This window comes from Triturus cristatus, chromosome 3_1 (assembly GCF_964204655.1).
Source record: "Triturus cristatus chromosome 3_1, aTriCri1.1, whole genome shotgun sequence".
Lineage (NCBI taxonomy): Eukaryota > Metazoa > Chordata > Amphibia > Caudata > Salamandridae > Triturus > Triturus cristatus.
In genome coordinates, this window is record NC_140583.1 from 896,399,993 (window position 1) to 896,425,118 (window position 25,126).

General features: G+C 44.1%; 1 protein-coding gene across 1 annotated transcript in view; it reads left to right on the top strand.

The window, feature by feature from the left end:
* Positions 1–25,126, top strand: part of GRB14 (growth factor receptor bound protein 14) — a 681,395-nt gene that overhangs the window by 324,769 nt on the left and 331,500 nt on the right. The window contains exon 3 of the mRNA XM_085645413.1: positions 9,688–9,806. Coding sequence (XP_085501539.1) covers positions 9,688–9,806 — 119 coding nt within the window. The remainder of the gene's footprint in view (positions 1–9,687; positions 9,807–25,126) is intronic.

Consider the following 25,126-nt stretch of genomic DNA (forward strand, 5'->3'; position numbering starts at 1 on the left):
GTGATTGAGAGGAGTTAATGACCTCTAATACTGACACAAAGGTGGTTGGTCCTTGCTGCCTCACCTTTTCTATTGTGGAAGTTACTTGTGCCATAGACGCCTGCCCCACAATAAGGCTCCTGAGGCAGATGGTGAGCCAGCTGGCCTTTTCAAGAGTGAGGTAGCCATCTGGGCAGCCTTTTTGACAAGCATCTTGAATGCTGCTGCAACAATTAGCCCCTTAAGCTCTTGGTCCTAATCCATCATAGTGCCAGTATTTAAAAAGGGCGACCGGGGGGACCAAAAATGCCACAGGCCAATCATGCTCATTGATACCACAGTCAAGATTTTGGGCCAGATTGCTTTAAAAATGCTGGTAAACTGGGCCAAATAGAAAAACATCATTATAGACTCTCAGTATGTGATTAGGCCCAGTTTGGGCACCATCAAACTTATACCTCCTGATCCAAAAGTATACGATGGCGAAAAAGGGTCCCCTCTTTTTAGGATTTATGGATCTCTCTTTGGCCTAGGATTGAGTGGGTAAGCTGCTCAAAGTTATGTCTTTAGGGTTGGATCAAGGTCTTTTTTCTGTTTTGACAGGCATCCATATGGATATGTCTGCAGCTGTCAGATTTAGGGAGGATGGCACTTGTACCAAAAGATTTTCCATCACTAGAGGTGTGAGACGGGGTGTATCGTAGCCCTCTTTTTATTCACCATTTACATCAATTACTTAGAGGCTGCTTTTGCTGGAAGCATAAGGAGATCCTCCTCTTATATGCTGATAATACTATCCTTATGTCAAGGACCGCACTGGGCTTTCAACAGCTTTTAGATTCTTATGTTAAGTTTATGGAGGTCTTGGATCTCTTGGTGAACACCTCTAAATCTTTTGTGATGGTTGTGGGTACTAAGCCACTAAAATCAAGAGTCATTATTGCCTTACAGCTAAGATCACTTAATTTAATTCTTTTACCTATTTGGGCATCTTGTACGATGATGAGTCCTCTTGGGGCTCCTCTTCTCAATTGAAAAGGCTCACTCTAACCAGACAGTGTGGAGTGGTCCTGAATTTCAGCCTAAGGGTGTGCAAGAAACCGGTAAAAGTACTGCTTCATGTTTATAAGGCTAAGTATATTTGTAATATCTGGGGGTATCGTGATTGCGGCCCCTTCAATTAGAGGTAAACATGTTTCTTAGGTTGTTGCTTGGGGTGCCCCGAAGTTCACCAAACATTGCAGTACATGAGGAACTTGGCCTCAATTAAATCTCGGATTTTGTCAATCTCAGGCCTATACTATGTTGGCTCTCAACATGGTATAAGAGTAAGTCAACTCGTAATAGGCTGATTGTCCAAGATTCTCTTTGCTTAGCCAACTCTAAAGCAATTCCCTGGCTGTCTTACATCCAGTCTGCTTTAACAGCCTTGGGCCGCGCAGCCTTTTCACGCAGCCTGAGGCTGACCTGTGGGTCAAACAGAATTTTCTATCCTGACTCTCTTTTCTCAGGGAGGACCAGGAATTGTGCAATCCAGCTGTCCAAGTGCACTGTTTGATAAAAATGTTTAGTTTAATCGAACCATATCTGACCTGGGTTAATAATGCATACCATTGTCAGCTTTTATCCAGGTTTAGGTTGAATTCCTTTCTATCTCTGGTCAGTTTTTCTAAAGGTTTGGCTGTAGACAGCTCTTTAGGGCCCTTGTGAGTGTTATAAAACTTCAGCTCAGTCCATAAAGTTCTCCAGCGTATACACTCTTCCAAGGAAAAGGTTTTTGGTTCCCATTCTGAGAAAGGCTCAGATTCAACAATTAAGGTTATCAATATTGTGCCACTCTATGTTGAGAGACATGAGCACCTGTGTAAACTTGGGCAATTTTGTAGCAGTATTGTTAAGATTCAAGGGGCTTGGCCTTAATTGTCTGCACTAATTGATTGCATTTTATCGCCTGCCCTTCAGCTCCATATATTGAATCCACTTTCTTTTTACTGATACACACAGTAACTGTACTTGTTTTATCACTTACGCTTTATGGATTGCACTTAATGCATTTTATCTTCCTGTGAATGGATTTGCATATTTCATGAGTTTTTATCTGTTTTTATATCTTTTATAGTTATATATTTAACAGAATAAAGAGACTTTACTACTGCTACTATTAAGAGATGCTATTTAGAAGTGGTTATTGTATCTTGTTAAAGTATCCCCTTAGTAGATATGCTTTTTGGGACTCTGCTAAGTTCTCTAAATAGTCTCCCTAAACATATATGTTTCTCATATTAGAAGCACACAATTAAAATATAGTTGCTCTAATATGAACTATCTTTCCATTTTTAACTCAAGATTTCATGAGTTCATATGTTAGCATTTTTGTTTATGATTATAGCAAACCCATTTGTTTTCACATCCTGATTTCTATATTCACATTTCAATTCACTGTGTTTGCATGCAGTCAATTTCTACTAGTTATGTGAGTTTCAACTAACATTATTTTCCATGAAATTCACTTGTATATGTCTGTTGCTCACAATGAAGATTCAGACTGTTGATGTTCAACATTACTAATGTTTATCACTTTAAGCTAATATTTTCTGTCTCTAGATCCCTTCTTATGAATTGCATATCAAATAATCTTGGCCTATCAGTCCAATTTTAAGCTTTGCTGATGGATTCTTTATTGTCCCAGGTCCTTCAATGTGTTGGTGCTGGTATTTGTCCTGCCCTGCTACACTTACATGTTTGCACAATTAGATTTTACTCTTATCTAAATTTACCTTCTGTTTTCTAATGGTTGTATAGGAAATGACTTTTGTTTTATGGTGTCCTGTTTCTAGATTTACTGAAATTAAATCACAAATCTCCCCAATATTATTGAACACTTTAGTTTCAGCGGATCACTGAGTATAAACTTGCACTTTTTAAAAAATTATCTTTATTAATCCTTCTACATATTTCATGGTTACATAGTCTGGGAAGGTTGTTAAGAAGTGGTAAAAAGAGATTACAATATATACACTAAGATAAGATTGCTCTCAGTAATATATCATCCTTTATTGAAAAAATATTGAATAGATAAAAATCAAATATCACACTAAATTCATATTAATATACAGTACTGTAACTAGAAAAGGTGCAAGTGCAATGAGAGCTATTTAATTTGCCTACATCAAATTTTCCATTATTCTCCTAGAGTATATCGTCTTTGACCATTACTTAAGATCCCTCCCAATTAATTTTCTGTTCTATTCCAGAGATCGAAACCATTCCACAAGGTGACCCCACATCTGTGATCTCAGTGTGTCTAAAACCAGACATGTACCAAACATATGAACAAAGTCTGCCCATGAGACTGACAGCGTGGACAGTTTATACCCTCCGCCCCCCCACCACCTTGCAATCTGGGATAAAATCTAAGTAAAAAAATTGACTTGTAGTGCTGGGCTTGCAACCCCAAAGAGCACAATACCATACGACTTAGCTCCACAGAATCATAAAAAGAAAAATCATCTAATTCAATCTTTGATTGCCATTTAGCGTAATGCTTCTCAAGATCGTCTGGTACCAAATTGCATAATTTACCATATATTGTACTAATAGAAAGTTTTTCTCCCCCAAGCTAGAGATCCAAGAACGGTCCACCAGTTGTTTTGTATAAAAAGCTGCAAATTTGCAGATATTCCTTGTGGTTTAGATTGAACTTGACCTTCAATGCCTCAAATGATGCAAACCTCTGATCCTGGAAGAGATCCCCCAGTTAACATAGTCCAAATTTCTCTCATCTGGCCAGACAGGCATTCTGGAATGTTTATGGGAGTGAGGGATTCCTTTCTATTAAAGTATACCAATTCCATCTCCCAATTCCAAACTTCTTTCGCAAATCAACCCAGTTTTTAAGGCTGCCCCCAACACCTTAAATCTAACTTTCTTATAGTAGCTGGGTTCTGGCAGTCTTAGCAGATATGCTTTAGCTTCAGATGCCATTGTGAGCTCATAGGTCAATGGCACACCTGTATAGATTCAGGTATTTCCTCTCTCTTACTCACAAGAACCCTCATATACTGCAGAGCAGCAACTAACTGATAAAGTTTGAAGTTTGGGAGCAGTGTATAGGGCAAAGGGACTGACTGCATTGAAGGAGAAAAAGCCACATGAGACTGAACGTGAAGGTGAGATTTCTATATGATTAAATTATATGAATATTGGTGATGTTGAAAGGGCAAGGAACTGCAATAGTGCTAGCTCGGAGAGGAATTCGGAGTGTGCTGAATTAGAGACTAAGGGAATGACTATTGTACAAAGGAAGGAGGGGCATATTGAGTCCAATGGGGTAGGGGATAACTAAAACCTCAATTTATCCCGGGAGGGTGCAGAAAAATTCTATGATAGAGGGGGGCACTGTGAAATGCAGGAAGTATCTGAAATCGCAGGGTAGGCAAGAGATGCAGGGGAAGCCCCTCTCCACGGATGGTAAAACTGAGATATTTTCCTAGCTGGCAGAAGTATTACAATTGAACTACTCAGACACATGACTGGTTAGCCAGGCTGGCGGGTATGGGATCTCTGGCGGTCCGGGAGGGAAGGCCCCTGCAAGCACTGGAAAGGAACCTGGATAGTCTGCACTAAAGCTTATTCTGAGTACTATCAAGGAAAATCGAACAGAGACTAGAGTCAAGAGTTGGAGAGCCGTATTAGCCGTTAAACAATGTCAAGATGCAATAAAAAAAGTGGCAAAATCTTGTGTCGAGATTGGAAAAAAACTCAGCACCATAGAAGAGAGGACAAAATAAGCTGAAATATAACTGGGGAGGCTTAAGGGTCAGGTTGAGACGCAGGATGATCAACTGTCAGATATCTTATGGAAGATCGAGGACTTTGGAATCGCCCAAGGCGAAATAATCTTCGGTTTCTCTGAATAAAGGAAGGGTTGGAGGCAGCGATATTAGATCTTTTATGTTTTATTTACTAAAGACTGCGTTCCCAGAACTTGGGTCTTGGACTGGGAGACAGAAGTACAAAGGGTGCATAGATATCCACTCATGTGCAGGCATCAGAATTCTTCAGGAGCAGCAACAGAAAGCCGGCACTGGGCAGTTTTGGTGAATTTTGGGAATTTTCTCCTCTGACAAATCATGTTCAAGAAGGCTCGACCGGCTGCCCAGCGGAACTTTAAAGATTTTTAGTTCTTTGTGTACCCTAATTTCGGCCATGCCACAGTGAAACACAGGTGGCGGCTTATAAAGATTTTTCAGGAAGTTGGAGAAGAAGCGTTTCGGCTTGACCCAGCTCGACTTAAAACTATTGTTAAGGGTAAAACTAGAACATTTATCTCAGCAATACAGGCCTGCAACTCTAGGTTTCATCAGCAGCTTATAAATGTGATTAAGGGCTGATAAAGTGAACATTATTATTATTGAATATAACAGGGGCACAGTAGAGACTTTGTTCTTGTGGAGGGTGTTTGTGTTGCTCCTTTATGTCTTTGTTCTCTGGCTTTAAGATTTCAAGGAGAACTGTGGGGCTGATCTATGGTCGGAGAGCTGGAGGGGGGAGCTGGTAGATGCATACCAGGGAGCCAATTGCCTCAAGTGGTAGGTGTGGAGGGGGCAGTCAAGCATGGGTGGTTGGGGTAGTAGAGAGGGCATGTGGGATGGTAGGGAAGGGGGCCATGGTTCTAGTGGTGAGGTTCATGAGTGGGTCTTTCAGTGGGAAGGTGGAAAAGTGGGGAAGCTGGTAGACAATATGAGGATGGGCATCAATCTGTATCTTTTAACAGGTGCAAGAATGGAGAGTGGATTACAGAAATGGTGTGAGCCTGGTAGGATCTCCCAAAAAGGACTTGGAGGCTTAATGGAATATCAAGCAAATGACTAAGATCTGTTTTGCAACTATAAATAAATGTGCTCTCAATGACAGAGACAAGTGACGGAGGGTAATGCAGGATCTAAAAGCTCTTAAAGTAGAACTTTATTGTTTACAAGAAACACATATAGAGTGGTCATATGTGAAGGTGTTGGAGACACTGGGCTTAGAATTAATTGTAAGCACCATGCAAGACACCAAAACAAAGGCGGGTGGAAATATTATCACTAAGAGGGGTGGGAGAATGTATTTAAAGTATAGCAGATAGATATGGACCCTGGATTATCGTCAAGTGGGGATATGGCAATGGGTCTTTTACTCTATGTACAGTATAGGGAGCGGTTCTTGATGATCCTAGTTGGCTGGATATTTTAGCTGTAGAATTACCAATTTGGCCTGCCCACTATATCATCTGTGGGGATTTTAATTTTAAAGGATCATGATGTCTACAATCAGACATATCAGGCCATTATGTAGGAGGGAAACGACAGGTGTTTAAAGCTCGTAGAAGCTTGAAAAGAGGAATAGGTCTGTCAGACTTATGGGAGGAGTTAAGGGCACCTGATTTAGGCTATACTTATTACTCGGCTCCCCATCGTACTTTTGCCCAGTTGAATTATTTTTTGCTGCCATCACAGTTATTAAGGGACGATCAGATCAAAATATATCGCAGAGTAATGTCAGATCATAACCCTATAATATTTGAACTAGTTATGGATGGGATTACTAGGAATGCTAGCAGCTGGACCTTCGAGAGAGGTCTTTTGCTGGATCCTGGCTATATTGCCCATATGAATACATGGATTCCCATTTTTTAAAATCTAAATAGCAGAAATGCCCCACTGGGAGCGGTCTGGGATGCCTTAATGGCAGAAATAAGAGGGGAAACCCTGAGGTTTAGTTTGAACCAGCAGAAACAGGAGAAATTACAGCTAATAGAACTATATAAAAATCTTACCAAAGCAAAGACCTTGCTCATCTCCATGATAAGGGAAGGAGGAATTAATGTTGAAGTGGCTCAGCAGCAGCTAGCCAGGGCTAAAGCCGCAATCAATGAAGTTACAGTTAAAAAACCCAAAGAAAAGTACCTTGTCAAGATGCAGGAATGCTATGAATATAATGAAAGGGTGGGACATCTATTTGCAATATGCACTCAACAGAAGGTGGCTGGAGACCATATTAAGGAAATAAAAGATATGGGTGGCAAATTGGTCTAGGATCCTAAGGATATACCAGAAGTATTCCAAGACTATTATGCAAGTCTTTATCAAGCTCAACCTCAAGCGGATGAACAGAGGATAGAGCAAGCGGTGGCCTTTATGTCTCTGGAAAGACTAACTCAGAAGGAGCAGGATCTGCTACAGGCAATATTTACGGTTGAGGAATGGAAAATATCCCTGAAAGAGTTACACTCAGGGAAAGCTTGTGGGACTAACCAAATCCCACTGGAGTTTTATCAAATGTTCTGCTCAGTCTTAATTTTAGACATGATGGAACGCTTTGTTTAGGTGCAAGGGGGGTATGGCCCCTGAATCTTGGACAAGGGCCAATATTGTGGTTTTCTTAAAAAAAGATAAAACACCGGTCGATCCAGGACCATATTGCCCTGTAACACTGATTAATAGTGACAATACCCTTTACTCTAAGATGCTGGCCGCTCGGATGAGCCAAATTATAGCCAAGGTGGTATCGCCGAACCAACATGGATTTATACTAGGCAGGAGCACCATGGACCACATCCGTCATGCAATTACGCTTTTTTACGTAGCCAAGATGGTCAAGGAACCTTTGCTGTGGCCTTGTTGGATGCTGAGAAGGCATTCAACAGGGTCACATGGGCATATTGATGGGAACCTATGAGAAGGATTGGATTAGGATGCGCATCATGAAAGCAATACAAGCATTCTACAAGAATCCAGTGGCCAGGTTTCAAATCATGGGTGGTCAATCAGGATTAATTAGCATTAGCCTATGCAGATAACATCCTGATTGCATCGGCAGACCCAGCGACTGTTATGCAGATAGTAGAGCATGAGACCAGAGAGGCTGGGAAATTTTCAGGTTATTCCCTTAATTCACAGAAAATATAATTGGTACTGAATCTATTCATTGCTAGTCAGGATCCAAGTGTCGTAGAGCAAGAGGTCTATCTGGAAATAAGATAAGTGCAAAGGTAGACTAGGTGGTCAAGAATAATATTGGGACATATTAGTTAAGGCAAAACAAGATGTTGAGAGAGGGCACAATCTTAACCTGTCTATTGTAGACAGCTGATATATAATAAAGATGCTGCTCCTGCCAAAGATTTTTTACCTCTCCAGATCTATCCCATTGGATTTTGAAAATGTCTCGTTTAAAGCACTGGATATCCTGGTTTCTAGATTTATGTGGTTTTACGGCAAAGTAAGGAGGGCAACTATATTTTTTACATTACCCAGAGAGGAGGTGGGAATGGGTTCTCCAAAATTTCAAACTTTATAGAGTTGCACTTCTAAGGGTTTGGATTTGCTTAATTTATTGATGTAAGTTCTCATCATTTTCGATCAATGCCTGGGGGTGTATCGGGCCTTATCAAGAATGTTGAGACGTATTTTCGCCTTCAAGTTTTTTTCAGTGAAAATCTCGATATCACCTACTTTATTGCATGCTAATACAAGTTGATTGGGGTGCACCTAGATCTTGAGTTAATACATTTCTCAGAAGCTGCCTAACTGCGTACACACTGTATCTACCTGTTTAAATCAATTGAGCCTTCTAATTGCAGCGCCTTACTCAATAACTTCGAGATCCTGCATTATTTTTATGACCCTCAGGTATAACCAGAATTTTAAAAGTTCGATTTTCTAGTATTTTAAAGTGGCCTTGTATTTCCTGTGTTTCTCGTTTTTTTTCTCTAAGTACATTCTGAACGTAATTTCATTATTGGCCTTCTCATGTGAATTTTCCGAAACATGCCAATTACTGTGCCCATATTTATTTTTTAATTAATACCTTAATTTCAGTTTTTCTTTTTGATGAGGTACAATATTCCTTCACTTTCTTCCGATTTTTTCTGCCACAATATATTCTACTTTTTATTTATTTTAATTTTGTTATTTACGCAGAGAGTACTGCTCTATATTCCCAAATACCATTATTACTTTTATTCAGGTCATTTTTATTCTCTTCTGCCATATCTTGCTCCTAAATCCTAAAAATAAGTATTTCTTCTTTATTAGTCGCCTTGTTTTCATTTCTTTTTTATTTGCTGTATTTCCATTAGGGATTTGGGTATGAATTTACGGCTGATCCTCCTTCTCTCATCCATATAGATTTTCAGTTTATTTGAAGAGTTGGTTTGTACTGGACTCTTCTTCAGAATTTGTAAAGTGAAAGTCGTTTCTATGCATTGCAATGTCTAGCACTTAGTGGTTAAGAAACATGTCCCTACCGAGAAGGTTACCACGCCAGGCACTTCAGTGAGGGAGTAGGAGCTCATGGAACCACACTATGACCCATTTACTCCTAAAAAATTTGAGTCTCAATGCTTGATTGTCAATCCTGCAGAGACTTGGATAAGTTTGCTAATCCTTTAATGCTCCCCTTCTAAGATTGACAAAACAATGTACCAACATATAAATGCAATTGACTGGTTGTGAAATGTGTGCTGCTTTTCCATTACACGTGGTGACCATTTTCCTTGTACCACTTACACAAACTGACCTTTGAAATGGTAATTTGAGTAACTCAGACATTTTACATTTTTTTGTATTTGTATATTTCTTATTGTCTGCTCCTAGATGTTTTCTAGATTGCTGCAAGATGACTACATGAATATAATCTTCTTTTCTGTATCTGTTTTTGTAGAAAGAACTATAGAAGACCATGAAATGGTTATTGAAATACAGTCAAGTTGGGGAATGGAGGAAAGTCGGTTCTATTTCAGGAAACATTTTGCCAAGTATGATTTTTTGGAAAACCCTGTGGTGAGTGACATCCTTATTTCACAAAGCTATCTGGAAAACAATGATGCTGTTTAAGAAAAATATCCTTGCTATATGCTAACATAGCTACTCTGAAACCAACTAGAGAGGAAGCAAGATAATGCAAAGGAAGATAAGGAAAGAATGCTCTTCTAACATAACACAGGTAGCCCCTTAAGAGAGTAAAAAAGGGCAATAAGCGAAAGAAACTCTCAGATACAAATCACAAGGACAATATCAGGCTTAGACATGAGAAGAAACAAGGAAATAGTAATCAAGTGGACGTAGAACAAGACAAAGGTATTCTGAAACCGGTGACGTTCTTCCCTTGCACTCTCTGTGTCCTGACTGGAGCAGATCCTAGTCTTTTCTCACTTTGATGGGGGCAACACCCTACAATCACCTGCAATACGCTCAATTTAAAATCTAAGTGCTGCATCTCACCTAGTCCAAATGGCAAAAAGATCACACCGCATAATCACAATTCTAAAACAACTGCAGTGACTTCTCCTTGATGGTTGACTTGACCTTCAGCTGGCCACCATACACACAAAGCACTACCTTGTGGTCTCCCCAGCAAACCTACATGCCTCAGGTGGTCAGAGGATATCTAAACATAAATTCAACCTCAGATAGGAGAGCCCAAACATCAAAAAGAGAAAGCTACTGAAAGAGGGTGTATCCTGCCGAGCCCCAAGAACTTTGAATGAACTCCCACTTGATATGCAATTCCATCCATATTCTGTGAGCATTTCGGAAGCCTCAAAAACACTCCCATTTAAATTGCACCTAGCAATCTGGATATTGCTACCTATAAATATTAATACTTTACCTGATAACTGTTAATGTTTATTGTAAATGTATTTGCTGTACATTTCTTGTGAAGTCTATGTGGTTAGATTTTCAGTATATAAATATATTTATTAAATAAAAGTAACCAGAAATGCCTTTCACAGTACTTTTAACTTAATTTACCAAGCATCAGATTAAGAAAACGGAACACATCTGAGCATTACTATTCCCTCTTTCCATATAACAAAAGGAAGAAAGAAAAATAAGAAAATAAATCACAACACCTTTCTCCTGAGTGACTGAACTACACCCATCCATAGAGCATTGAAATACTGGACAGAATATCGAATGACAGTTCATAAATGTGTGAGCTTTCTATACAGAGAAATGGCTACCCTCTCTGCAATACAGGACTTTTATACTTAATGCAAACATAAGTGTTCTGTTTGTATGAATCTGTTTATAAGAAACCTTACATTTACCCTTTGACAAAAGTTACCTACTGTGTGAACTTGAGTTTCGCCCCATACTTTTCAAGACCAATCTAAAGAGAGGTGCTTTTTCTGATGTTCTCTGACACAATATCGTGGTAATAAAATAACGTTGACAAAAATACTGTGCCAAAAATAACGTTGACAGCAGTATAGTGTTCCAATACATAAAATAGAAATGACAGTTATATCGACTCAAAAATATAGTGGAAGGGAATATCGCCCAAAAAGAGGAACAATATTATAATTTTTTTAATATATGTACTCTTCAAATTTTAAAATATAAAATGAATATGCTGATTTCAATATTTATTTCATTACACACAGGCACACACACACAGGCACACATCTATCTATCTATCTATCTATCTATCTATCTATCTATCTATCTATCTATCTATCTATCTATCTATCTATCTATCTATCTATCTATCTATCTATCTATCTATCTATCTATCTATCTCAAAGTTCTCTGTTCAAAACTCCAGCAATAGCAGGGAAAGTGTTGGTCTTCTGAGGCTTTAGATTTACTATGCACACTCAGTCTAAGCAACAGTAGAGAAAATGTTGGACTTCAGAGGGGTTAGGTTTACTGTTTATTCCCCCTCCAGTCTAAAGAACGGTGGGGAAAATGTTGGATTTTGTCAGAGTTACATTTACTATTCCCACCCCAGTCTAGGCAACAGTATGCATAGTGTTGGACTTCAAAGTGACCTCGTATAAGAATACATGTCCTAATTATTTACTAAAAATATTTCAATACCTAATAAAAAATTACAAAATTATAGTACATGGAAAAATACATAAAAAAAATAAAATTACTTTTGGTGGTATAACTTGTCTAACTATAAAATAAATCAATTTAAGATACTACTTAAAAACAAATAAAATGTAAAAAAGAAAATCCTTCCAAAGTCAACATTTTAAAACCACTTGCCATTACATGAAGTGTAATAAAACAAATAATTAACGTAAAAAGTACAAACGTAAAATGTACATAATTATCAATTGAGCAATTACATAAAAATAAGGATTAATATTAAAATAAAAATATTTTAACTTTAATGTATTCTCACCCTAGTCCCCAACAAATGTATACATTTTTTTTTAAAAAAGACATGCGTAATAAGCATATCAAATTAAAATACACTTTAGAAGGAATAAAACACTACGAAAAAAATCTAACAAATAAAAGCAAATAAGTAATTTACATCATTATTATTCAACACATATCTAATTACCATACCAAATAATTTACCATACATTTAATTCCCCTACACACCCAACAACCTGATACTAAAATATAACTTAAAATTACTAATAATGAATTGGATATATGCTTTGAAAGGAATACATTAACCTGAAATTATAGGATATAAAATTACATGACAATCATATATAAAATAAAAAATATGCATAACTAATATTAGATTAAATAATTATTTTGCAATAAAAAAACAATTACATTTAGGTTATTTATAGATTAGCCATTATTTCATAAATTTTTCACCCTATTCCCTTATGAATCCAACAGCCCACCACTACACTATAGAATAAAGTTTGAAAATAATGACTAAAAAACTTAAAATGACAAACTATATTTAAAAAATATAAAAACAAAATAAAAACAATCAGTCAGTCAAAAATCACTTTATTTCACCAGTTGATAAGACGGCATAAAAAGTATTCTACATACAGTAAAATCATGGTATACATTAAAACAGCCCAAATAAAAAAGGATACAGATAAAACTATTATACAATTAAAACGTGGCACGAAGAGGGGAACAATTTCATTTTTTATGTTACAAATGCTGCCTATGTCTCTTCATGGCACATTGGAAAAACAGAGCCAGTCAATGGCAGGTAAAGGGATCAGACAGCTATTTTAGAAGGTATAAATCTGGTAGACATTGCCTCACCCTATATCTGCCCAAGATTGGGTGGACAAACCTCTTCCTCTCCTCACTATAGAATTTACAAAATAACAAACGGAGGTCTCATTGTGCTGATGAGGAGTCACATGGGCAAAGAGACAAGGCATTCATAGAGTGGGTATTAGCAGGATAGCCAAGCATTAGGGGAATGTAGTTCAATCAGAACCTCGCTAGCAGAAATCAATGGTGAGTGTTAAGTCACAAAAGATAAGTAATTAAGATCAGGTGTGTTTATTGTAGGCTCTATATGGTATTGCTTGACCCTTGGTTTACAGCATGTGGTTTCCCATCTCGTTTCCCTCTGTTTTTCAGTTAAAAGTTTTTTCAGTTCTGACCTAGAGAATGAGGTGCAGGTAATTGGATCAAATAACTTAGACAAGTCAATAGTGTGCAGGCTGTTCCTGACAAACTGCAACCATTTTATTCTGCAAGACCTGTCAAGCTCTAGGCAATCATGTAGGATTTCATGCATTAGCTTCAGTGTTTCCCTCCTCCATACTGAGTACCACAAAAGAGGGGGGCCAGAATGAATCTGCCCTGTAATAAAAGGAACTTCCAATTCAGTATGGCAATTATAGGAGGAACAAGAATGTGTAACACCAATTTCCTCAAAAATCTGTTGAAAACTAGAAACAGTAGTGACACCCCACACTGACGCTCCGTATGCTGCAACTGACATTGTTTTTGCTTCATATATCTTTTTTATGGTTTCTATCGGTTTGGACCCCAGTTTCTTGATGAAGCTAAAAATTGCCTCTATGCTTCTTTCCATCATAAGGCCTCTATTGGCCACCATGTTGTGCCATGTAATTTTTTAATCGAACAAATAACAGAATGATTCTACTACCTCCAACGTCCTCACTTCTATGTTCCAGCTAGGTGGGTTTCCTAATCTTGCACAAATCATATAGTTTTATTTACTTTAAGATCTAGATTATTTATAAATCTCACATAGGTGTTTACAAGCGTGTGCAGCGTATTTCCAGTCCGAGCCAGCAATACTGCATCACCTGCGTAAAGAAGTAGAGGCACAGGAGCAGAATTAATAATGGGGACGTCACTGGTAGACCCAACCAGTGCGGCTTCCATGCCATTCGTATGGAGAGAGAATAAAAAGGGTGCATGTATGCACCCTTGCCTGACACCGTGAGCGAGTGGGAAGTGTCTGGAGCATTCCCCCCTCATTCCCCAGGTGAATGCAGGCCATTGCTGGGGAGTACACCTCTCAAATAAATGTAATTATTGGTTTGTCTATGCCCATGTTTTCCTTTATAGACCATAACTTCGTATGGGCAACTTGGTCAAAAGCGGCTGATAGGTCCATGAAGGTCATATAAAGGTGTCCTTCCTTTGCTGCTGTGTATTTGGTGATCAATAAGTTTAAGGTGAGACACTGGTACACTGTCTCTTTATTCTTTCTAAAACCGTTCTGGGTTTGAATTAATATCTAATTATCTTGATCCCAATCCTCCAACCTATTTAGCAAGAGATGGCCCATTAATTTGCTGTACTATCTAACAGTGATATTGGTCAATAGTTTTTCGCTACTGTTTTGTTCCACTTTTTATAGGTCGGTATAATCACTGACTTTTTCCAAGAAGGGGGGGACATTCGTTTGCGATATGCCATTAAAAACATCAGTAAGTAGCAGGGCCCAAAGCTCCTGGTACGTTAAAAAGAAGTCAATTGGTACCCCATCTGGCACAGCTGCCCTCAATCTGCTACATTGGTTCAGTGCATTTTTCAATTCGCCCAGGGTAAAAGATAATTTAGCTTCCTCTGAGTGACTCCGACAACATGATGTTATTACAGGCCCCCCCTTCTATGCCAAATACCCCAGTGAACTAGCTCACCCAGTCATCCTCCGATACATGCTGAGCGACCCTTGACCCCACCAGGTAGGTCGCTTCCCCTCCGCACAGCACCGCCTGTATGTCTCTGCCCCAGCTGCCGCTGCTGCTAAGGAAGTTCGAGGCCCTCCACCACCCGCAGGCTACCACCTGCACCTCATCCCTGGTGGCCAGTGGTAGGCCGTAGGTTTGTTCATCTTCCGCTCTACTGTTTTATTGTATTGCCTGTATTTCATTGTTGTGTCTGTGACTGCTGTTGTTCTGTCTTCCCCCGTTGCCTGTTCGTGGTCCGTGCCCGTTTTCTTCCCTCTGTTCCCCTCGCTGTCCCCGTGTCTCTCAGCCCAGTTTTTCCTTCTGTACCCCTCGCTGCCCCCGTGTCTCTGCCTGGTTTTTCCTTCTGTACCCCGCACTGCCCCTGTGTCTCTGCCCGGTTTTTCCTTCTGTACCCCTCGCTGCCCCCGTGTCTCTCCCCCCGTTTTTGCCTTCTGTTTCTCAGCTGCCCCTGTATTCTTGTGCCCTCTTGCCTTCTGTGACACTCGTTTTTCCCCTGTATTTCTGTGCCCTTTTTGCCTTCTGTACCACTCGTTTTTTCCCCTGTATTTCTGTGCCCTCTTGCCTTCTGTGACACTCGTTTTTTCTGTATTTCTGTGCCCTTTTTGCCTTCTGTACCACTCGTTTTTTCCCCTGTATTTCTGTGCCCCCTTGCCTTCTGTGACACTCGTTTTTTCCCTGTATTTCTGTGCCCTCTTGCCTTCTGTGACACTCATTTTTACTGTATTTATGTGCCCTTTTTGCCTTCTGTGACACTCATTTTTTCCCTGTATTTCTGTGCCCTCTTGCCTTCTGTGACGCTCGTTTTTCCTGTATTTCTGTGCCCTTTTTTCCTTCTGTGCCACTCGTTTTTTCCCTGTATTTCTGTGCCCCCTTGCCCTCTGTGACACACGTTTTTTCCCTGTATTTCTGTGCCCTCTTGTCTTCAGTGACACTCGTTTTTCCTGTATTTCTGTGCCCTTTTTGCCTTCTGTGCCACTCGTTTTTTGCCTGTATTTCTGTGCCCCCTTGCCTTCTGTGACACTCGTTTTTTCCCTGTATTTTTGTGCCCTCTTGCCTTCTGTGACACTCGTTTTTCCTGTATTTCTGTGCCCTTTTTGCCTTCTGTGCCACTCGTTTTTTCCCTGTATTTCTGTGCCCACTTGCCTTCTGTGACACTCGTTTTACTTCGATTTTGTGCCCTTTTTGCCTTCTGTGCCACTCGTTTTCCCTCGTTTTTTTGTGCCCTTTTGCCTTCTGTTCCCTTCATCGTCCATCACCACCCCCGCCGCTGCATCCCCTGCGGCCCCACCCCCCTGACTGCCCACTGCCCATTCTCTGCCCTGCCTCCCAGCTGCTCCTCCCTCCCACCTCCCCATATATTCCGGCCACTGTGCGGCCGCGCCGCTGGAGCGCCGAAGGCGTGCCTAAGGCAAACCCATCTGCGCCCGTCCATGCCTGGACCGCACCCAGCGCCAGAACCCCTGGCCCCGCACCCACCACGACGACCGCCGCCACTACGACGCCAGCACTCTCTCAACTCCGGATGGACCCACACCTGCTTCAAGGCCGCTCCGAAACACACACACGGTCCCTTCACCTGCCAGAACTGCAGCTACACCAGCCTCAGAGCCGACAAACCACCCGCCAAGAAAGACCGCAACCATCTCTGATGCATACTACTGAACACCCGCACCGCATGCAAACACGCCATCGAGCTCTGAGACCTGCTCGACACAACATCCCTGGACGTCGCCTTCCTGACAGAGACCTGGCTGAACGACTTCTCTTCACCCAACATCGCCATAGCCATCCCAGACGGCTACAAGATCACCCGCAGAGACCGCACCAACAGAGTCGGAGGAGGAATCGCCATCGTCCACAAGAACAGCATCAGGGTCTCGACTAGCACCGACGACGAGCCCAGCACCGCCGAACACATGCACTTCCAGATCCACACAGACCCTAAGTCCACCCTCAGAGGCACCCTTGTCTACCGACCCCCCGGACCCCGTCCCGAGTTCAGTGACTCCATCGCCGACTTCATCAGCACGCACGCCCTGACCTCCACCGACTACATCCTCCTCGGAGACCTGAACTTTCACCTTGAGAACAACAATTACAACACTCCACAACCCTGATCGATAACCTGGCCAACCTCGGACTGAAGCAACTCGTCACAACGCCCACCCACTCCGCCGGCCACACGCTCGACGCTGTCTTCTCCTCAAGCCCGCTCGTCTCCGTCAGCCACACCACCAACCTCCTCTGGACCGACCACCGCTACATCCACTTCGCTTTCCAGAAACCCACCACACACCACCGCACCCAACAGATCCCCCGCTGCTGCTGGAGCAAAATCACCGAAGACCAACTACATGCAAACCTCGCTCTCAGCCTACCCACCGAATCCTCCAACACCGACGACGCTGCCCACAGCCTCAGACGCTGGATCGAGGACTGTGCCAACACCCTGACTCCGCTGAAGAAACCCCCCCACAGAGACTCCAGCAAGAGGGCTAGCTGGTTCACCCCAGAACACCTTGCCTCCAAGCAAGCCTGCCGGAAACTAGAGAAGGAATGGCACAGTGAACAAACTCCGGACAGCCACGCAGCACACAAGGACGCGATCCGCAACCACCACCACCTCATCAGGGCGGCCAAGAGGACCTCCTTCAAAAACCGCCTCAACAACAATGCACACAATAGCAAGGAGCTCTTCAACATCGTGAAGTACTCTCCAACCCCAGCTCCAACACCAATGACATCCCGCTGTCGCAAGCCATGTGCTTCCATCGCAACATAGCAGACATCCACGGCAGCTTCAACACCCAGTCAGCCCCAACAGACAGCAACACAACAGACCCTCCGCACACCATCGACCACGACCCCATGCTAGCCTGGGCCAGCGTGAGCGTCGATGACACCATCAAGACCATGAGCACAATCCACACCGGCTCTCCATCAGACCCATTCCCGCACCACGTCTTCAACAAAGCAAGCAGCTCCATCGCACCCCACCTGAGCAACGTCATCAATCTCTCCCTCGAGACCGCGACCTTCCCAGAGAGCTGGAAACACACCAAGATAAACGCCCTACTCCAAAAACCTAAGGCAGACCCAAGAGACCTCAAGAACTTCCGGCCCATCTCTCTGCTCTCCTTCACGGCCAAGGTCATCGAGAAAATCGTCAACAGACAGCTAACCCGATACCTTGAAGAAAATAGAATCCTGGACCCTTCCCAGTCAGGGTTCTGCAGCAACCACAGCACCGAGACTGCCTTCATCGCCGCCACCAACGACATCAGGACCCTGCTGGACAATGGTGAGACTGCAGCACTCATCCTCCTAGACCTCTCCGCTGCCTTCGACACCGTCTGCCACCGCACACTACGTGCACGCCTCCACGCCGCAGGGATCCGAGACAAGGCTCTGGAATGGACCACCTCCTTCCTCTCCGGCAGAACCCAGAGCGTCCACCTCCCCAATTCCGTTCCAAAGCCTCTGAGATCATCTGCGGTGTACCCCAGGGATCTTCCCTCAGCCCGACACTGTTCAACATTTACATGGCCCCGCTCGCACACGTCGCCGAACAGCATGACCTCAACATAATCTCCTATGCCGAGGACCCCATCACCGCCAAAGCCAACCTCCACGAAGGAATGAAGGCCGTCGCCGACTGGATGAAGATCAGCTGTCTGAAGCTGAACTCGGACAAGACGGAGGTCCTAATCCTCGGCTCCAACCCTTCAGCCTGGGATGACTCCTGGTGGCCGATGGCACTGGGGGCAGCCCTGACACCCACCGACCACGCACGCAAGCTGGGAATCATCCTCAACTCAACGTTCTCAATGACCAAGCAAGTCAACGCCGTCTCCTCTTCCTGCTTCAACACCGTCCGCATGCTCCGCAAGACCTACAGATGGATCCCGCCAGATACAAGAAAGACAGTCACCCAGGCCCTCGTCAGCAGCAGACTCGACTACAGAAATGGCCTCTACGTGGGAACCCCAACCAAGCTCATCAAACGACTACAACGCATCCAAAACGCCTCGGCACGACTGATCCTCGACATACCACGACACGGCCACATCACCCCCCACTTGAGAAACCTGCACTGGCTCCCCATCAACAAGAGAAAATCCTTCAAGCTCCTCATCCACGCACACATAGCACTCCACAAGACCGGCCCAGCCTACCTCAACAGATGGCTCTCCTTCTACATCCCCAACCGCCAGCTACGCTCCGCCGACCTCTCACTCGTCACCGTCCCGCGCATCCGAAGAACAACCACTGGCGGAAGATCCTTCTCCCATCTCGCCACCAAGACATGGAACACCCTCCCACTGAGCCTACGACAGACCCAAGACCTGCTGACCTTCAGGAGGATACTCAAGACCTGGCTGTTTGATCAGTAGCAGCCCCCTCCCAGTTCCTTGAGACCCTCACGGGTATGTAGTGCGCTTTACAAATGATTGATTGATTGATTGATTGATCTAGGGAGATATCTGTCTCGTCTTTAAGGAACGAGGTGTTAATTATAAGCCAGAAATCCCTGTTTTTTTTCAGCATAGCTGTTTTTGTTAATTTATCCCATGCTTCTCCTTTTCAAGCCCTTAGTCTATTATCTCTTTCTGCTATGTAAATGGAGCGTAACGATTTTACCAGCAGGATATATCTGGGTTTTATTCTGAGGGCAATGCAGAGGTTTTTTAATGCTTTGGTACAACAGCCATTGAACTAACATACTGGCCCCCTGGCTTTTCTGTTAAAGGGCTGTAAAAGATTTTAATTCATTTCAGCTAAAATTCTTTTAAAAGCTACGGGGGGTTTGTCGGGCTGTGAGAATGGTCCAGACAGATTGAGATATCCTGGATCATAGTGGAGACAATACTATGAGTGAATTTTGATGTATCTGGCTTGTCGCATATCAGAACAATTCAATTTTTCCTTGCAATTAATGGTTTAGGGATTAGGATTCTTAAGACCCCAGGGTATTGGGAAAGTAGTTGCTGTGTGATCACTAAATGGATGGATTACTTTCAATGAGGGAGACCTATGATCTTATAGTTTCGGAAGCCAGGATAATCGATCGATCTATAATGGGATTGAGCAAAGAATGTGTGGTCTAGTTGGGCAGTACTGGGCTCTACTGAATTTATTATCTCCAGATTGTGGATCACTAATTATCAATTTAGTAGACAGCTGTAGCCATAATGGATAAAATGGTGAATAGGCTCCCCTATGTCCTCTATCATATCAGAAGCAGCAGGCTCTATCCTGTTACAGCTAAGGATGTTAAAGCCACTCATCCATGAACTATCTAAGGAAGTGTGGTGGTTTTTCAAGAGGTGGTCAATATCTTTCTCAATGAGTTCTACCACCGCGGCCATATCGCCTGTAAAGTTATTATTTTACAGGTTAATTAGAAGCCAATACCTTCCATGCTGGCCAGCACATAAAAGGATGTGGTGGCAGGGCGATGTATTTATAAACTTTCTTACCTTGACCCCGACTGTGCTAGCTATTAGGGTAACTAGCCTGCCACTTGCGTGCTTTGCTCTGGACGGAACAGCATCCATTTAAGAGGTTCTATAGCCATCTATGCTGATTGTATTGATTTCCCATGTTTCTTGGAAACACAGGATATCACAGTTTAATACAAGTCGTAACCATTCCTGGTCCTGTATTTTCTGCCTATATCCCTCTATATTCCAAGTGATTAATTTTAGGTATACAACTCTGGGCCCAAGGGTAGAGAGTCAATCACAGGCTTCAAGATCAGTTAGTGGTTCATATCTATTTTTAATTGGGATAACTGGGCAATCATCAAAGTGTTGATTATGATTAGAATTGAAAGGTGCCCTGCCTTGAGCGATACAGGTGTGCCAAAATGATTTATAAAAAAAGCCAAGTGTCAATGCAAAGATGTGTGAGTCAGATTGAGGGGCGCTAGGCAATACATTCGATAGGTGCACAACCAACCATTGATTATTAAAGTTTATGATCCCGCAGTCCCCCCAATAGATTTGGTACCATGGCCCATCCAATTTACCAGTCTAGCCTTATGATGTGGTTATAGAGCATAAGGTCCTCCGTATTAAATTTGCAAAGCCATTGCAGGGCCTTGTCCATCAGTTGCGTTGTCGACTCCTGCTGGTGCGGTTTAATTTTGGGCGTATTGGCTAGGATAACTACATAAGGGCATGCTGTCGGAGGTAACGCCAACCGTCCGCCATGCAGTGTGGTGTTTGATCTTTCAATGGCCATAGAACCGTCTGTGGTTGCATCCGTGTGGTACCTCTGTTGTTTCTACTTCTTTTGTCACAGTTGGCTCCAGTCCTCTCCCATCCCCGTTTGTTCCCCCCTCCAGATGAGGACAATCGCACTCTGTGATGGTTATTATTGCCCTCGTGTTGGCCGTTGGTGGTAGAGTTGCCTATTTGGGGTCTGTCTCGGGCTCTGTCTGGCAGCATCTGTGTGGAGACTGTGTCCTCTGGGCCCCCCTGTTGGCGGTGTTGGGGCCAAGATGGCCAAGATTTCCATCAAGTGACCTTAATGACACTGGTGGGCCATACCTTTGGTCGTCACTAAGGAGGAGCTAAAGGCCTTCTTCTATCTTTGTTAACCTATCCGTCATTGGCTGTAATAAAGTACTGATGATTTGTTCCATTTTTTGGCATATAACATCCTCTATGGGGAGCTGAGATAGAGCTGGTAAGACACTTATGTTTGTGATATACCTTCGCGGGGGGTTCAGAACCATATTTTTACAATGTCTTTCTGGGGATTCGGTAACCGGACTGCACTCGGTCTCAATGGAGTTGGATTCATTGGGGCGCTCCCTCAAGACCATCGAACTTGGAGCTAATTTAGTAGCAGGATCCCCCTAGGTGTCAGGGAACTCCTTCCCATCTCCTTGTGGTTAGTAATAGGTAACCTTACCTCTTCCAGCGAGAGGCGGCGTTCAGTGCTCTCGATCTCCTTTGAGAGGACGTCTGCTGCTCTTATCAAAAAAGAGTTCAGAGTGGTTATGATTTCCCCTCCTACTTCGGTGGGCTTTGTATTCTGCTTACCCATGCCCAAGCCCTCAAACCTCAAAGCCCAGATGAAAGGGGGCTGGCCCAGCATAGCCTCCTCTGGGCAATGATGGTTGTGGAAGGGCCCTGGCGTGGCACGGGCGCAACCCCACACGTGTCCCACACCACAGTCCGGCATCACGCTTAAGAATGCTTTTCTCGGGAGGAGCTTAGCGCGCATCCAAGATGGTCGCGTGAGCACAGGGCTCCCCGGACCCTCGCCACTCCTCGCAATTTATCCTGATGATATCCTGATTTCTTGGACGGGCTTTCCAGAATTTGAATCGGACTTGGGCGACCGAAATTACAGCACTTTGAACTTTTGAGGCCCACCTTGAGGCCGTGCCGGGGACTTGGTGATCTGTGGAGCCGGGACGTAGTTGAACAACAACGGCATTGGGACCTCATCAGTGGCCGTATCCCCATTTTCGGTTTCGCTTTCGGTTTCTGGCATGGTCTGATTGAGGGTTTGTTTCGCTCGGCCGGGGACCAATCCAGCCTCCTTTTGGTGTCATCGCTGCCTCCTCATTACAGCGTACTGGGTCAAGTCGCGACTTTCTCCGGACCCCACGAGCCAGCTTCTTGGCAGGTCGGTGCCCGACCTGCCGGCGGCCATTTTCACTCGGTCTTGTGGGCCCCTCCGGGGTGCATCTTCCACCATGACGGGCAGGGGTGAACCAGAGAAGCGGAAGACCAAGACGTCTCTTTGTGGGGGACAGTTCCAGACAAATGTTATGGACCGCTATACTCAAGCCAAGGGATCCCCCGGGCTCTCCAGCAGTACCCCGGAGGACGCCAGAGAAGACCCATCTGCCCCTGTTGACTTGTCCCTGCAGGACATTATGGGCACCATCACCGGCATGAAGGAGACCATCGGCCAGCAGTATGAGGCCCTGGCTCGTAAAATTGACACGGTCGCCATCGATGTCACTCTAATCAGGGCTGACCTGTCTAAAACTAACGAGAAGGTGAAGTCATTGGATTTGAAGACCTCCAGCCTCACGGCTGATGTGTCGGAACTTCGAACAGACCTTGGCGCTCTGAAATCGGCCAACAACTTGATGTCCCATCGGCTGGAGGATTTTGAGAACAGGGCAAGACGCAACAACATCAAGTCATAGGTGTTCCGGAGAATCCCGAGACTCATTCTGTTGACCTCCTGGTCGAAGATCTAATCCTTACCCATCTTGCCCCTTCTGGACTCAGCAAGTTTTTCGCTGTGGAGCGTGCACATCGTGTCCCGGGTGGTAAGCCCAAGCCTGGCGCTCCCCCGAGGCCTATCATCGCTAAACTTTTTCATTTCAGGGACCGTGATGCGATTTTGCAGGCTTCGAGGGTGCACGGCCTGGTGAAATTTGAAAACTCCTCTGTCAATTTTTTCCCGGACTTCACTCAACTTGTTCAGAGACAGAGGATGGGCTTTCAGGGGGTTAAGCGACGTCTCCAGGACCTGGGCTTGAAGTATGCTTTTCCCTACCAGGCTTCGAGTGGAACATGAGGAACGGACCTTCTTTTTCGAACGACCGGACAATGTGAGTGACTGGTTGGATTCCCTGCCTGGTCGGGGCGATCGAACGGGGCACCCTGGTGGTGCCGAGGGTGGTGAGCCTCCACAGAAGTGACCTTTCGGTCCCTAACCTTGATAATCGGACATTGCTCAGTTGGGTTCTACCTCTTTTGTATATTTTGTTTTATAGTAGTTTGCGTCTGGGTGGCGGGTGGAGATGGGCCTCTCTCCTCCTCCGGGGTCTTTTTGTAGAATGGGATTGTTAGGGCGACAGGCACACTGCATTTTGGGGTAGTTTTATAGTCTGCAGGGGGTGCAGGGAGGGGGGAGTTGTAACGGGTTTTGGTTGGGGTGTTTGTGTTCGTGTTTTCTTTTCTCAAGGCGGCATATTGGCTCTTTCTTTGCTTCAGGTGTCTTGCTCTCTGTGGGGAGACTCCTGCTACCTTTGTGGGGATGGGGGGTAGTGGGTTGAGGTTGATATCTTGGAACGTCAATGGATTGGGGGATCGTATCAAACGGGGTGTTGTACTGCAATATTTGCGTCGTTTGACTCCTGATGTTGTACTCCTGCAGGAGACGCATTTGGTCGGCAATGTGTGTCATGCTATGAACAGGTGGGGATACCGATTGGTTGCACACTCCGGGTTCACCACTGGTTCCAGAGGGGTTGGTATTCTTGTACGGTCTTCCCTCCCACTAGAGATTGATAATGTCATCTTTGATGACAGAGGGCGTTATGCCGCCCTAACTGGTAGGTGGGAGGGTAAGACCCTTTCCTTAGTCACGATATATGTTCCCCCAGGCCTCCAGACCTCCACTTTCTCTGATGTTGGTCGGATGTTGCTGGAACTCCCCGATAGTCTTCTCCTCATGGGTGGGGACTTTAACTCTGTGCTATTCGGTGATCTGGATCGCCACCCCCCAGGGCCCTTCCCGTTTCCCAATCATGGCTCGGTGGGTTTTTGGACACCTTTGGTCTGGTGGATTGCTGGAGGTTAAGGCACCCGACGCAATGTCAATACACCTTCCACTCCGGGGCTCATGGGAGTCTCTCCAGGCTTGATTACTTCCTCATGCCCGCGGCCCAGTCCACCCACGTTGGGGAGGTTCGTCACTTGGCCCGGGGCATTTCAGATCACTCTCTTGTGTGGCTGCTTTTCGATACGGGGACGCAAGCTGCGGGGCGGATCGCCCCTATTAACCCTTGGCATCTGCGCAACCCCAAGACTCGCGACAGCCTCATTAAGTCGCTCGACCACTACTTCCTGGAGAACGAGGGGTCTGTCTTGTCCTCAGTGTCCCTGTGGGAAGCCTTCAAAACTGTTATTCGTGGACAGGCCCTCTCTTTAATAGCTGAGACCAAGAAAGCTAGGAGTGGGGAGGTCGTGAGGCTGGAGGCCGAAATACTGGAGTTGGAGGCTGAACTAGACTCAGGTGTCACCCAGGATAGGCTCCACGCCCTTAGCTTGAAACAGTTTGAATACAAATCCCTTGTTACTGATGCCGCCAAGACACTGTACAGGGAACAGCAAGGTAGACTGTATGATGTTGGGGATAAGGTGGGTAAACTGATTGCGTGGCTTGATAAGAAGGAGAGAGTGAACTGCGTGGTCCCTGTGCTTCAGAATTCCGACGGTG